This window comes from Jaculus jaculus, chromosome 7 (genome assembly GCF_020740685.1).
Source record: "Jaculus jaculus isolate mJacJac1 chromosome 7, mJacJac1.mat.Y.cur, whole genome shotgun sequence".
Lineage (NCBI taxonomy): Eukaryota > Metazoa > Chordata > Mammalia > Rodentia > Dipodidae > Jaculus > Jaculus jaculus.
Genome location: NC_059108.1, coordinates 116,205,742 through 116,221,844, shown reverse-complemented (window position 1 = coordinate 116,221,844; position 16,103 = coordinate 116,205,742). Strand labels below are relative to the sequence as shown.

Genomic DNA, 16,103 nt, shown 5'->3' with positions numbered 1-16,103 from the left:
TCAGGAAAACCTTATGGACTCTTTAAACAAATGTAACTCTATGTATCTTTTTATTTTGTTGATTTTGAGACTGCTTATTACCAGTGTTAAGAGTCTATTCTCTGAGAGGAAGGGTACTGTTTGCAGGATGCACAGGTGAGGATTTAATAGACACACTGAAACTGAAAGCAAAGATGAGATAGCCAAAAAAGCAGGCAAGGACATAGTCTTCCCCTTGGTTACTTTTACTTGCAGGGATCACCGCATAATAATTTGGGAGTTTCTTCTTCTCAAGTAGGAGTCCTGGCTAGAGACTGAGTCTCCTGACTGCTGCTGATTCTTTGCTCCATGGGAAGTGTTCCCACAAGCCAGTCCACAGTCCTCCTCCTGCGTCCATGAAACCCTGGACGTCCACAAATGAAGAACTCCAGTATCCACTATCTTTGGAGTGGCACAGGAGGAGAGGGGAGGGTCGTGCATACAAAGCGGTTTTGGGTTAGGAGTCAGAAGAGGCAGGAGTTTGTCCTGCCAACTAGTCACTCCCAGGGGGACAATGTGGGCTGTCCTGTCTCCGCCTTGAATTCAGAGGACATGGTGAGCTCTTTAATTTCTGTTAACTCTATGGGAATGGGCATGAAAACCGTTCCATAGATATGGAGTGATAATAATAATGCCTTCCATTTTTCTTTTTTTTTTTTTTTTTCGAAGTAGGGTCTCACTCTGGCTCAGGCTGACCTGGAATTCACTATGTAGTCTCAGGGTGGCCTCGAACTCACGGCGATCCTCCTACCTCTGCCTCCCGAGTGCTGGGATTAAAGGCATGCGTCACCACGCCCGGCTCCTTCCATTTTTCAAAAGGGGGCATTCAAAAAACTTCTGTCTTTGAAGGAAAATCAAAGCATGAAAAATATCTGGTGGACACTAATTCCAGGAAATGCCTCTTTGGGGGCATACTGAGCAGTTACTGACTTGGGGCTGAAGGACACCTCTTGAGAGGACAGGGAGAAGCGTTAGGAACTTTAAAAAAAATGAGTATGCTAAAACCATCTGATGCATTAACACTGGCCAGGATTATGGTGACACACAGTCCAAGGACAAAAGATGCAGCTGAGAGTCATGGGAGAGCTTGTGTGTAGTTCATATATAATTTACTCCTTCGGTGTATTTGTATTTTTAAACTTTTTTTTCTTCACTCATTGAGATGTTTCTTCAGCCACACACCAAGCTTAGTACATATATGTTGGTGTTGACATTTACTGTTATGGAAATTTTCAGCTGTGTGCAAGTAGACAAGACAAATGACCTCAGCGTGCCCACCACTCAGAGCTGCACTGACTGACACACACCTAGCCTTGCTTCAACTCTTCTTTTTCCCAATTCTGGCTTGTTTGGAAAAAATCTGAGGAATCCCTTCATCTGCAAATATTTCTGCCTGTTGGCCCACTACTCTACATAGTCAGAGTGATCATTTAAAATTGAGATGTGGGCTGGGGAAATGACTCAGTAGTTAAAGGTATTTGCTTGCAAAGCGTGAGGCCCTAGGTTCAAATTCCCCAGTACCCATGTAAAGCCAAATGCACTACAGGTGGGGCATACATCTGGAGTTTATTTTTAGAGGCAAGAAGCCCTGGTGTACTTAATCTCTCTCCTTGCAAATAAACAAATAAACACAAAGCTGGATGCAATCACACATGCTTTTTCACAGGCTCCAAAGCCTCGCCTAGCACTACAGAAAGTCCAAACTCTTCAGTGTCCGCCCTGCCCTCAGGCTCTCGATGTTTCTTCAGCCTCGTCTCTGCAACCCTCGCCTCTCCTTGGTTTATGATACTCCTTCCTGCCAGTGAGTTACTCTAAGGGGCTTCTCCTTTTCAAGACCTTTAAAAGTATCGAAGCTTGACCAATTTCTCTTCAGCATTTTCCTCTCAGCTTACTATCTATTTAGCTCTTCACAGCCCACCTACGTGTCTTTCATTCAGACAGAAAGGTACTAGAAAAATAAAAATAAAATTCTCTTAGCAAAAACAAAAGCCGGGCGTGGTGGCGCACACGTTTAATCCCAGCACTCAGGAGGCAGAGGTAGGAGAATTGCTGTGAGTTCGAGGCCACCCTGAGACTACACAGTCAGCCTGGGCTAGAGTGAAACCCTACTTTGAAAAAACAAACAAACAAATAATCTAGGGCAGGACAGTTGGCTTAGCAGTTAAAGCGCTTGCCTGTGAAATCTAAGGACCCAGGTTTGATTCCCCAGAACCCACATAAGCCAGATGCACATGTGTCTGGAATTCATTTGCAGCAGCTAGGTCCTGGTTCACCCATTCTCTCTCTCTCTCATAAGTAACTAAAAAAAGAAAAAATAAAAATAAACCAGCACAACATCAGGTGTAATTAAGTACTTAACCATCTTGACGATGTTATTGGGTTTGTTCAGGGATGGAATGAGGATAATGACACCTTGAGTGTGTTGTGAAATTACTAACTCATAACTTCACAGTACTCAGAACTCGCTTTCAGGTCTCAAGCTCCACTGTGAAAATGCTTCTGCGCATGTTCCTTCATCTGACGTGGGCACAGAAGATGGTCCTTGCTGCTGCCTTACAGTGGCAGAAGTTGGACAAGGACTCAAGACACCAAGGCTGAAGTGTGTTTATAACCTTGTAACATGTCAAGTCCTTCAGCCTTTCTGAATCTCAGTTGGTTTGTCTGTAAACTAGAGATTTGGACAAAATGCTTTTTAAGGATTTTCAGCCCGGCACTAGTCTTTTTGTTTCTCATAGTCACAAAGTTTTCTGAACTTATAAGCCAAGAGAAATGATGACAATTCAAACCTGAGCACTCAGAATTTACCTACTGTTTTTAGGTAAATACCATACAAGACACCATCCAATGGATTCAAACATTTGAAATGGGGCCAAGTGTGGTGGCGCACGTCTTTAATCCCAGCACTTGGGAGGCAGAGGTAGGAGGATCGCTATGAGTTCAAGGCCACCCTGAAACTATAGAGTGAATTCCAGGTCTGCCTGAGCTAGAGTGAGACCCCACCTTGAAAAACAAAACAAAACAAAACAAAACAAAAAAAACAAAAAAAAACCCCAAAAATTAGAATGAGGTATTCTTTTTTAATATTTATATTTATTTATTTGACATAGAAAAAGGTGGGGGGAGAGGGAGAGAATGGGCTCTCCAGGACTTCTAGCCACTGCAAATGAACTCCAGATGCTTGTGCCTCCTTGTGCATCTGGGTAATGTGGGTCCTGGGGAATCGAACCTGGTCCCTTTGGCTTTACAGGCAAATGCCTTAACTGCTAAGCCATCCCTCCAGCCCCAGAAAGAAGTACTCTTAAAGTCACCATGGTCCCAGAATAGTGCCTGTCCATGGTGGTTATAAAACTTTAGAAAAAGGACTCAAAGCTATATTGGTAAGTTGTGATGGTTTGAGTGAAATGTCACTCACAGACTCAGGTCTTTTAAATATTTGGTCCTCAGATGATGGCAATTTGGGAAAATTGTGAGCCCTTTGGCGGGAGGTGGAGATTTTCTGGAGCAGGAGTGTCACTGGGGACAAATCTTGAGGGTTATTAATCCCGGCTTACTATGTGCTAGCTGTGACACAGGACTCCCACTCAGGCCTATCATGATCTCACTGCCATAAGGAAACATCTCCTTTTAACTAAGCTGAAACACACTCTTTCCACCCATTACCTTTTGGCTAGGTATTTTCTGACAGCAATGAGAAGTAATTGCTACATAAGGAGAGCAGTATGCCTTGATCTGGAATTGTATAAAAAAAATAGCTTATTCAAAGTGCTTAAAATTGCCCTGTCTTACCTAAGTGCTGCCATATATTCATTTCCAAGCCTTAGGCTATCTGGCAAGGACCATTTGTTCCCACCTTGCCAGCACAACTCATGAGTTACCTACTGCAGGCATCAGTTTCTGGGTGAATCACAGTCTGTAGCCACTGTTATTTCACTGCAAGTAAAACTAGCAGACAAGTTGCAGCTTTTCAGGTTTATATAATCTGAAGTCATTCCTTCCTGGCTTTCTCACTGAGTCCTCTTTCCTGCCCCGCGTCCCTTCCATCCCCATTCTCACTTTACTCTTCACCTCGGCCCTGGCCAGTATCTACTCCCACACTTCACAGTGATACTTTCTAGTCCTCTGTCTTGGGTTCTGCATCACTGTGGACAACTGACACATATTCCTCACCTTCCAGTCTCCTGACTATGTCAACACTCACATGCCCCAACTGCATCACACCACAGCATCCTGTGTTTTATGTTCCAACAGAATAGAATTCGTAACTGCAGGTCTTGGACCTTACACCAGGTTCTCTATCTAGATAGTCTTCTCTCCCTTGCTCACCTCAATGAACCTCATCTATCTCTTAACACCCAGTTTCAAAGCTATTTCCTCTGTCTTGTTCCTATGTCACCCTCCCCCTTGAACATCCAGAGAGGTGATTCCTCCTTGGAAGTGTGCAAGTGTTCATGTGCCTGTTCTCACTCCTCCTCCAGGCCAGGTCCAGCCACTCTGCATCCCCAGCACTAAGCACCAGCTAATTAAAGGATGTACCTGACAATCATTTATGGAACTGAATTAATCATGGATTCTGATAGCCTCATTGAGTGGCTTCTCCTGTCAGCATCTCAGCTAGTCTTCTCAGGGTGGTAGAATGGTTACTTTTTTTTTTTTTAATTCTATTTATTTACTTGCAAGCAGGGAGAGACACACACACAGAGAATGGGCATACCAGGGTCTCCAGCCACTGCAAACAAGCTCCAGATGCATGCACCCTTTTTGCACATCTGGCTTTACACTAGTCCTGGGCAATCAAACTCAGGTCATTAGAAGACAGGCACCTTAACAACCTCGCCATCTCTCCAGCCCTGGAATGATTATTATTCTGATACTATGGCATCCTTCAGAGGTGTGGTGGTTTGATTCAGGTGTCCCCATAAACTTAGGTGTTCTCAATGCTAGGTTGCCCAGCTGATAGCAATTGGAAATTAAAGCCTCCTGGAGGCAGTGTATTGTTGGGGGCAGGCTTATGGGTGTTATAGCAAGTGTCCCCTTGCCAGTGTTTGGAATGCTCCTATTGCTATTGTCCACCTGATGTTGGCCAAGGGATGATGTCTACCCTCTGCGCATGTCATTAATTTCCCCTGCCATCATGGAGCTTCCCCTTGAGTCTGTGAGTCAAAATAAACCTCTTTTTTCCCACAAACTGCTCTTGGTTGGGTGATTTCTACCAGCAATGCAAACCTAACTGTAACAAGAGGCAAGATCTTTTGTCTTTCTTGCACATCTGTATGTGTGTCCATGTCTGTGTGTGTGTGCATGCAGACATGTGTGTTGGGTGTGCATACAAGATGTGCTCATGTTTGTGTGGAGACAAGAGGATGACGTCAAGTGTTAGCCTCAGGAAGATATGCACCTTTTCCTTTTCAAAATAATTAGGTCTCTGTTGCTGGGCATGGTGGCACACACCTTTAATCTCAGCACTTGGGCGGCAGAGGTAGGAGGATCACTGTGAGTCCGAGGCCATCCTGAGACTACATAGTGAATGCCAGGTCGGCCTGGGCTAGAGAGATCCTATCTAGAATCCCACACCCCTAAAAAAAATTGTAAAAAAAAATAGGCCTCTCACTGGCCTGGAGCTTGCTAATTAGGCTAGACTGGCTTGCCAGTGAACCCAGCACTGGAATTACAAGTGAGCCTTACCATGCCTGGCATTAAAAAATTTTTTTTTTTTTTTTTTTTTTTTGAGGTGGGCTCTAGCTCTAGCTCAGGCTGACCTGGAACTCACTCTGTAGTTCCAGGCTGGCCTCAAAATCACAAGGGTTCTCCTACTTTTGCCTTTGAGTGCTGGGATTAAAGGCATGTGCCACCACACCCAGCATGCCTGGCATTTTTATCTGGGTTTAGGGACTGAACTCAGTTCCTCCTGCTTGGGAGGCAAGCACTTTGTTGACGGAGCCATCTCCCTAGCCCACAACTTGTACACAACACTGTAATGGTTTCCATAGTGTAGTGGTTATCACACTCACCTCACATATGACACTGTAATTGATTATCATAAAGATTATGTCTCACTGTAGAAAGTCAGACAGTGCAGATTAGTGCTCTGTAGGTACTTGGTACAAGGCGCCTTGGTAGCATCCTCAGGTACTAAAGCTCCTGGTCCAACAGAAAAGAGTCTCATCAAGGAGTAATATGCATGCTAGGTTGTGGAGCTCTTTTTGTGGACAAAAGCATAATTACTATTGGGAAATAAAGAATAGTGGGAATGACAGGTATAATCTAGCTTGGGGTCACAGGACAGAAAAATATGGATTCTGATTCTAAATTTGGGGGAACTTCCTCTTAGTGTTTCAATTGCAGCAAAATATACAAATGGCACCTGGAGAATGGAACCTGGGTCTTTTGGTTTTGAAGGCAAGTGCTTTAACCACTAAGCCATCTCTCCAGCCCTTAAAAATATTCTTATTATCTATTTCTTTGAGAGAGAGAGAGGAGTGGGAGGGAGGGAGGGAGGGAGGGAGGGAGGGAGGGAGGGAGGGAGGGAGAGGAGAGGAGAGTATGGGTGCGCCAGGGCCTCCAGCCACTGTAAATGAATGAACCGAGCTGATTCTCTTGAGATGAGGCACTGGAGGTGGCTTCTTCTCTGAAACATGGCGGTGGAGGATGTTGCTGGGCAACTAATGTGCTCCGTACTAAAAACATTTGCTATAGGTTTAGATGGAAGCGACCACTTCATACAACTGAATTTATTGTTTAAGAAGAACCTGTGTTAACTCCATGTGAATCTTTCTGCCTTGCTTAATACCCACTTCAGGTTCTATAAACTTTGGCTGGGGGGGTGGGAGGGTGTAGATAGTCTCAGATTTAGCTGGAAATAAACATCTCAAGAGGACCTGAGAGCCAGGCACACACCTTTAATCCCAGCCCTTGGGAGGCAGAGGTAGGAAGATTGCTGTGAGTTCAAGGCCACCCTGAGACCCCACAGTGAATTCCAGGTCAGCCTGGGCTCCTGAGATACTGCAATCAGATTGAAGACTTCTAAAAATGTGAAGGGAAGATGCTCAGAGAAGCACAGGCAAGGGACATCCAATCCGAATAGCAATAAGGTCTCTTCAGATTCCTACTAGACCTAAGGTATTTATCTGAAGCTCTACGCTGAATAATCCCTAACCAGAGAGCATCAAGGTTCCTGGAGGCACAGACTCATGTCTGTTCTCTCCCCTCCAAGACAGCATGCACAGTGCTACTTGCAAACTCATTCTTTTATGGTGTGAACTAGCTTTTTTTTTTTTTTTTTCTGGTTTTTCAAGGTAGGATTTTGCTCTAGCCCAAGCTGACCTAGAATTCACTATGTAGTCTCAGGGTGGCCTCGAACTCATGGCAATCCTTCCCATCTCTGCCTCCTGAGTGCTGGGATTAAAGGCATATGCCATCATGCCCAGCTCTGAACTAACATTTTGTTTGAATTATAGATGCTTTAATTGGACAACCCATGCACCGGTGTTACAATGGTGCCTATTGTAAGTCACAAGGAATGGGACTTGGGGTGACTGTAACAATGTAAAGTAGGCATGACTCTGCAGCCTTGTGAAGCTCTGTCATCACAGCTTATGCTATCGAGGTCAGCTGTGGCCAAGCCAGGCGAGCACCTTTCCCTCCAGGAAGTTAAGAAATTTCATGGCCCAAGTCCACAAAGATAAGCCCTCTTCTATGATTTTTTTTTTTATTTATTTATTTTTTTTTATCAAGGTAGGGTCTCACTCTAGCCCAGGCTGACCTGGAATTCACTCTGGAGTCTCAGGGTGGCCTCGACCTCACGGCAATCCTTCTACCTCTGCCTCTCAAGTGCTGGGATTCAAGGTGTGCGCCACCATGCCTGGCTCCATGATTTTTTAAAATCATGTTCTTGATATCGTCACTATAAAATTTCTTACTGTATAAGTAAATGGTTCTTCAGGAAACATGCTAGAATGCAAACATTTGGAAGAAGCCCAGTGTGTTTTCATTTTATTTCTATATGACATTGGTGCTTTCTCAATTTCAGGAGGGAATTTCTTCTGAGAACTGGGTTATGAATTATGATTCACTATGACAATATTTGCCTGAGAAAGATAATTTCCCTTTTGGTGATGTAAAGAATTCTCAGGGACAATCCTATCTCTAGTCCCAGTACAGTGACCTGGGTATACAAGCATACAAGATGTTCTTGAAGGGCTTCAGATTCCTAGAAACAAGTCTTTCAACAAGACAGTTAATACTACATTTAATCTTTCCTGAAATCCCTGTAAGTCATGTAATTTTAATAAAGTAATTGAAAGAAATGTAAGTTGAGGAAAGCATCTATAGGAGAAAAATACATAAAATCCTGCAGATACTCTCCAACAGAGGATACACTGTCCTGATATTGCATCAGGGTGTAGTTTTAATTTGTTTTTATATCCCCTGTGCACATAGTATGTGACAATACATGTGGCTCCTGAATTATTTATACTTTTTCATTTCTAACATAAGGACATAAAGTCTATGGTTGTTCCTTACTTCAAAGTAAAACATGTAGCATTGTGCCTTGAATGCATTAACCAAAACAAGAGATTCTTAGAATACCTTAATCATTGTACTAGAAACCTGGGCTTTGTACAGAGGATAACATGGTGGCCAGGAGATCTATAGAGGTTTTCAAAACCTCCCTCCTCTTTCAAGACTAAGAGAAGGTCTCCTTTGTCCTGCCTCTTGGACATTACCAACAAAAACACAACTGGACCCGGGAGTGGTGGTGTGCACCTTTAATCCCACCCAGCACTGGAGGCAGAGGTAGGAGGATTGTGATGAGTGAGTTCGAGGCCACCCTGAGACTGCATAGTGATTTCCGGGTCAGTCTGGGTTAGAGCAAGACCCTACCTTTGAAAAATCACACACATACACACACACACACACACACACACACACACAACACAACTGGTATTATAGCAAACTGGGAATGGCACTCAGTTTGCCCAACACCCTGGTGTGACCTACCTATATGAAGAAAGAGCCTCACCCCACCTAGACTCAAGCTGTTAAGTGGTAGAAATACTTGGCTTTTGGCAGTCAACACTATCGACTGATATTACAATTGGCCCAGAAATGATTATTGTGTAAGAAAGAACAGCTTGAGAAGAATGTCTTGATTCTTAGGTTGAAGCACAGATTTTAGCTTGGGATAGCAGCATACTGGTGGGAGATATTCAGAAAAGACACAAAAACTCATGTGGAAAGCTTGTTTGCAGTAGTTAGGAAGCTGGCTAGATTAGCCAGACTTACAGATTTGAGGATCCCTGTAGCATCTTCATGGAGCCACGTAGGGTAGACCACTTCATCATTCAGTATGGCCTCAAACAGGTCATCCTCATTCTCGGCCTCAAATGGTGCATGTCCACACAGCATCTCGTAGAGCAGTACGCCTGTGGCCCACCAGTCTACCGCAGGCCCATACAGCATTTCCTGCAGGATCTGTGCAAAGAGGGAAGAAGGCTGCTGCTTAACAGATGTATATTCATGTTGAGGGGAGTTACCAAGCAAAAACAAACAGAAAACACTGAAGTCTCCTGTCCTGGCAGGTATATTTCATCCCATCTGTACAGGCAGACTCACACCTTTCCAGGTGTCAAACATCAGTGACTCGCTTAGGCCAAGTGGATGGTACATACAGACCCATCACCGAACAGGCTTTGAAAAGATATTGGTGCAAGGGGCAGAGGACCTTGGGTTCACTCGCATCCATGGGAAAGATTCAGGAGTTTTTCTTTAGATCTGCTAAATGAGGTTAGAATCAAATCACTGTGCGGAAGCAAGGAGGAGAATAAACAGCCATGAGCAGATCACACCATCGTCACCTAGGGCAAAGCCTAATGTAACTGCAAGATTTACAATATTTGTAAACTCAGATTTGATTTAGATGGACCCTGGACGTTTTCATCAACCCAGTGAGCCCACACATGCGTCTGGAAGTGTCTACTCTCATTGCTGCTCACGAAGCACCAGCAAAATAATAGCTGGTGACATTTCCAGTCAGGGTTAGGTAGAGCTCAGATTTCGAAAACCACTCCAAGCAGGTGCACTCACCTCTGGAGCAATGTAGTCAGGTGTGCCACAGAACGTGGCTGTGGTGACTCCATTACAGATCCCTTCCTTGCACATTCCGAAGTCTGCCAGTTTACAGTGACCCTCATGGTCCAGCAGCACATTATCCAGCTTCAGATCTCTGAAAAGAAACCAAGAACGGCATGTGCTAGGGCGGGCCCGGGCCACTCAGCTGGAAGAACAGGCTCCCAGGACAGAGGGCCAGGCCACAGTGGTCATGCACGCTTTCTGAACACACTTTAGGAGGAGTGAACTTCTTTGGCTATCTTGGATCAAATAAGTCTCCATCAGATGAGATTGGGTGCATTCAGGGTGGTATGGCCTAGACAAGTGTTGCAGTCCGGTTTGCATTGCTGGTAGAAATCACCCAACCAAGAGCAGCTTCTGGGAAAAAGAGCTTTATTTTGGTTTTCATGCTCCAGGGGAAGCTCCACGATGGCAGGGGAAAACGATGACATGAGCAGAGGGTGGACATCACGCCCTGGCCAACCCAAGGTGGACAACAGCAACAGGACAGTGTGTTAAACACTGGCATGGGGACACTGGCTATAACACCCATAAGCCTGCCCCCAACAATACACTCCCTCCAGGAGGCATTAATTCCCAAATCTCCATCAGCTGGTCACTTAGTATTCAGAACACCTAAGTTTATGGGGGACACCTGAATCAAACCACCACAAGTAAGTCTGTATCAAATCTCAGATGTTGCCTCAGGGTCCCTAGAAAGTAGGGCCCCATGAATGGGCTAACCACATAGAAAAATGTAGGCTGTCCTTGAGGAATTGAGTGGCAAAACATAACTTTCCAAGGCTTTTCACGGACTTTGTGCTGGTGAGAAATCCACCCACCCCACACTGAATCTTTCATTCTAGTTCCCCTGACTGCTTATCAAAGTTCACTCCGTTCTCACAATGAATTTCGTGAAGTGAGTGGCTGCTGTGTGGCAGGGACTGTGGCAGGCACCCAGAGTGCCCAGGATCCCAGCTAGCCTCGGGGCTGCATGCCAATCCCAGCCGTGGGGAAGCAGAAGCAGGAGGATCATGAGTTTGAATCTATCCAGGTCTACTTAGTGAGATCCAACTTGGATGACAAAGTAATAAGGTGTGTCAAAAAAATGAAAGTCCAAGGAATCTGTGTCCAAAAGGAGCACACAATATAACGGGAGCACAAATATTTGCCAGACCTTCAGCTCTATGAAGGCAAAGATTTGATTCACCATTATGCCTAGCATTGCATCCTCAATAAAGGCTTGTTAGAAAAGGGGGAGGAGGGGAGGGAGGGAGGGAGACGGAATATCAATTGCTATACAATACCAGTGGCATGACGGAAGTACAATCCTACAATACGAGAGAAACACAAGACAGAGCAATGCGTGTGTGGGCTCGGAGCATCAGGAGATGGAGTGGGCCATCACGGGAGCATGAGAAGTCACAGCACTAGAGAGAAAAGTGAGGTCCTTGAAGACATGAGGGCCCTCTACCCCAGCCCCCACCAGCAGCAAAGGAATTTTGGTATTTGGCTACTACCTCTGAGTTAAGGAGTGACAGGTTCATCGTGCAACAGGAAGAGATCAGTTAGGGCAGCTGAAATAGTCCAGGGAGGGATGCTGGCACCTTTACCGGGCACTGATTGTGCAGAAAGTGGAGTGGGGGAGGGGAGGCTCTGTGAACGTGGACTCAGGACAGCAGCTTAGGTGTAGTCAGTGGGCCAAGGGAGGAGGGGAGAGAATGTTAATCAGAGGAAACAGAAGAACAGGGTTTGTGTGGTCCACAGGAGGCCTATAAAACTATAGGGAGTCCAGACAGAGGAGCTTTTTACCCCTTTTCTAACCCCTCAGAGCAGAACCCAATGGAAGAAAATGAACTTTCAGCAAGGACTATTTGGTAGGAAGCCTGTTGTGCAGGTGGGAAGATGGGGTGCAGGCAGACAAAACCGCAGGTCCAAAGCAGTGTCGTCCTAGCATAGGCTTCCAGCACTCAGCCCTGCCAACACTGGCCACGGCCTAAGCACTCTCACGGAGAGCGGCTGGAACCAGGCTAGGCTGGGAAAGAGTCCTGTAGACCATCGGAGCTACCTGACTCCTAGGCTCAATCAGAGAGAACAAGAGACGCAGCCCAACCTGTAGGAAATGTCTACGCTGTGCTTTTTAAAGGAACGGTGTGCTCCGGAGGCAGAGCACAGGCCTATCGGAGGGAAGGAGGCAGCAACTCAAGCAGGAGCTGACGCTACATGACCTAGAGATTTCCTACAAGCCAGAGCTGGAGATGCGCACTGACCGCCGGTGCGGAAGGCTGCTCTGGCCTTGGGATACCTGGATGGGCGTCATGGCGTCCCCTCACGGTGGCATCTTTGGTGTGTGGGGTTGGTGGCTTCCTGCAGTCTCACATTCATAGTGGGGCTAGCTGGAGCACTTGGATGGTCTAACCCCTCCTACCCCCAAGTCTGGGGATAAAAGGACAATGTCTTACAAAGCCTCAAAGTAAAGGCAGGTCTCTGTCCAGCTCAGATCCCATGGTGGCTAAGCAGGGAGGTGGGGACAGAATTGTTGTGACCGACTCCATATTATGCCCTGTAAGCTGACACAGTCTGGCCAGACAGGTCTTACAACAATGTCACTGGAAAATGCCCAAGAACTGAAAACGAAGCCCTGTTTTCCAAGAATACGTGCTGCGGGCAGAGCGGGGCTTTCTGAGCGTAATCTTCCCTCTGTGCCTGGGCTCCTGCTGCAGTCTCCAACAGGAACATAGGCTTGCTAGGTCTGCCACGTACCTGCGTGCCCACTTGGCAAGCAAGTCTCCTCTGCTGGTAAGACAGCCTTGACCCTCTTCCTTTCAGAACCCTCCTTTCCACCCGAGCCACTGTTTTGAGTGGGCTGTAGGCTACAGATGGGTGTTTCTTCCATTTCTCCTCAGCTCATCACACTCACACACACTCACACACACACACACTCACACACACACACACACCTAAGCACAACATGCTGTGCTTGCTGGATTCACATGGTGGGGATTGCAGAGAGAAGAGGGTATGGTTTTTGTCACATGAGGGAAGTCACCATGAAGAATATAGTCTCTACTAGCTTCCCTTCCACAGTAGTTTCTGAAGAGACTCTGCTAACCTGGTCACCTGGCGATCGATGACCAAATCCTAGTGAGGCGATGGCTGACGTGAGACTTATGGGCCCAGGAGACAGCAAGGGCATGGGGACTGGGCCTATGAGGCAGGCTCTCTGCATACCATGGCCCAGCCCAGAGGCCCAGACTTGTGTGGGCCTGAGCTCTGAGCACTCTCACTCACATTTCCCAACAGGGTTACTGAGTTTCTGAACTTTCCCGAAGCCGTTATGCTCGGGAAGGGATCACTTGGGCAACAGAAACAAGTGCTAACAGAGACCCCCAACGGTCTGACCGTGATTGCTCAACGAGCTTGTGACTAACCCCCGGGTAGGAGGCTAGGTGCTGCCTCAGCGACTGTCATGGGGAGCAGGATTGTTTTGGGAGAGAAAAGTGCTTTGTAATCACTTTGCCTGCCACTCATCACCACCTTCTCGGCACAGAGAAGTCTTGGAACAACTCTTGGGTGACACACCTGAACAAGAGGGGATGTGACTCATCCTGGCCATAAGAGACCCGAGGCCACCAAGACAGGTTAGATATCCTAACCCTGACTTTTCAGTCTAATTTTAGATATTCGCAGTCCTGAGGGAAAGGTCACGGCAGGTTTCATTTCAGGTACAATCTGATCAGATTAAAAAAAAAAAAACTCACACTGGGAATTTTAAGAGAATTCAATAAAAAGCACAATCTAATCCCAGGCTATCCATTTTGCCCTGAGTCCAAATACCTCACATGTCTCCCGGTAAAGCCTCTCTCAATGTCCCCAGATGTCTGTCATGCACCTGTCTCCCCTTGGCAGGATCTGAGTCTTACTCCTTCCCAGCTCCAGCTCAGTTCCTGCAGCAGGTACCGACCAGAGGGCGGACGGTTTTCAGATGGCTAACGGGGGCCTGCTCTGAACAATGGGGAGCGTGTCGTGTTCTCAGGGGAAGGAAAGGTGCAATGTAAAATTCCCTGGCACCCAGGTTCGAAAGTGAACAATACAGCCGTGAGTTTCATACCTCTGAGGCAGATTCATTCCAGTGGGAAATAAGGAACTGAGATGGAAGCTCAGATTCTTCCCGTTAGTGAGTGGAGAAAGGAAACTGGTTTAGAAAGGCGTTCGCTGGGCTGAGCAGAGCCCCCTCCCTCTGCTGGCTTGTGTCCATGTGGAATTGTTAAACAGGGACGGGGTTAATCACACAAATCCAGAGGTTGCTTAGCTATGTACAGTGTGGCCAGCTTCCACATGAAGGATCTATCAGACTTTAATGGTAGGCTGGGGGCGGGGGCGGCAGCAAGTTCAGAAAGAGTAGGTTGCTAACCTATGACTCCCGACTTGAACTTGAAACGTGCACAGATTCGTTTTTGGCTTTGGAGTCCCACAGCCTCATATGTCAACATATAGCTCAGCAGCTGAACTTAACAAGGGTACACAATGCAGGTTACAAGTTCATACAGGGCAGAGGCTCAGACCCTAAAATGCCAAAAACACAACTGTGAGTTCGCCAGTCATTAGCTCAGCGAGCCCTGGTATAATAGCTAACTAAGGCTTTTGTCTGCAAGCAAAGGAGAGAGACAGAGTGATTTTATCCTCTCTGCTTGCCTGAAAGCTACATTGTTCTCACTGGGTAAGCAGGGTTACTTAAAATGCCCACAGTAGTTTCAGAGAGAATTCCCAAGCGGTTGAGGACAAAGAAGATTCAGAAATTAGATTTATTAGGTTTCCACTCCGAGCTATCCAGAGAGTCATAAAACAGAGTGAGTGGCATGAGTCCCTCTGCTTAGGTCTCTAGATTCAGTTGCCCCACTGAAAGAAATAAAGGAAAACGAGTCGAGAGCTGGTTTCTCAAAGAAGAATGAATCTAGCAGACAATCTCATTCACTAATGTCTGGAGTATATTTTTTGACTTTTTATGAAGGAAAATTTCAAACACAGACAAAAGGATAAAGAATAACACACTCTCAACCTGCTCCCACAGCATCAGCAACTGTCAGGGCAAGCCCAATCGTGCCCCATGCACGCATCTCCTCACTCCTTCCCTGACTCATCCTTCCACAGATTATTTCCAAGGAAATCTGATACACAAAATCATCTGATTTGTACTCTCTTGCCTGAATATAAAAGATGATTCTTTAATAAAATACAACTTTGAGACCTGTTATTAAATCAATAGTTGGTATACACTTGTCAATAGGTTGCTCATTTGGGGGGTAGGGTGTGTGTGTCCCCATCCTGAGAACCTGAAGAAAGCTCTTGTGGATAATCAGAATAACAGTGTCTCTAGTAGCTAACATAAATTAAATGTTTATCAGATTGTAAGTGCTTTATACACACTAATTTGTCCTTAAAATAACACTCGGAAGTAGGCTCTACCCTATGATCCTATAGGTATCAAGGGTAAGGTCAGGGTTGAAACTCAGTTCAGTTCAACTCCACAACGTGGCCTTGGACTATATTACACTAGGAACACTCTCCTCTTTGTGATGCTGCTGCTAGCAACCCTCCTATGAGTCTATTTCTTAAAGATTTACTCATTAAGCAAGAACCATCTGAGAATTGATCAATATTCCACAAAGGAGGTTCTTTATACATCACTGGAAAATGCATCATCAAAATTCTCTTTTTTCCTTTGGCTATCCATGGAGAACGAGCTTAATGGATTTCAGTCTATCCTTGGGGTGCAGGAGCAGTGGTGTGCCTAGCCAATGTTTCCTTGGGGATCAAACATTCAAAAGATAAGTTCCTGCCTTCTAAGGAGAGGTTGCATGTGGATAAGTGTCAACAGGTGGCTTTTGCCAAGAGAAATTTGAATTATGATCTTAATTTCAGAACAAAACTAGTTAGGGCTGGCTTGAGCTTTGAGTATTTGGCTTCACATTGGAAAG

At 45.8% G+C, this 16,103-nt stretch overlaps 1 protein-coding gene across 1 annotated transcript in view; it reads right to left on the bottom strand.

Moving 5' to 3' along the window:
- The window catches only part of Prkch (protein kinase C eta), a 269,722-nt gene that overhangs the window by 17,362 nt on the left and 236,257 nt on the right, over positions 1-16,103 (bottom strand). Inside the window, exons 11-12 of the mRNA XM_004649245.2 lie at positions 10,102-10,240; positions 9,301-9,489 (exon numbers count right to left, since the gene is read on the bottom strand). Coding sequence (XP_004649302.1) covers positions 9,301-9,489; positions 10,102-10,240 — 328 coding nt within the window. The remainder of the gene's footprint in view (positions 1-9,300; positions 9,490-10,101; positions 10,241-16,103) is intronic.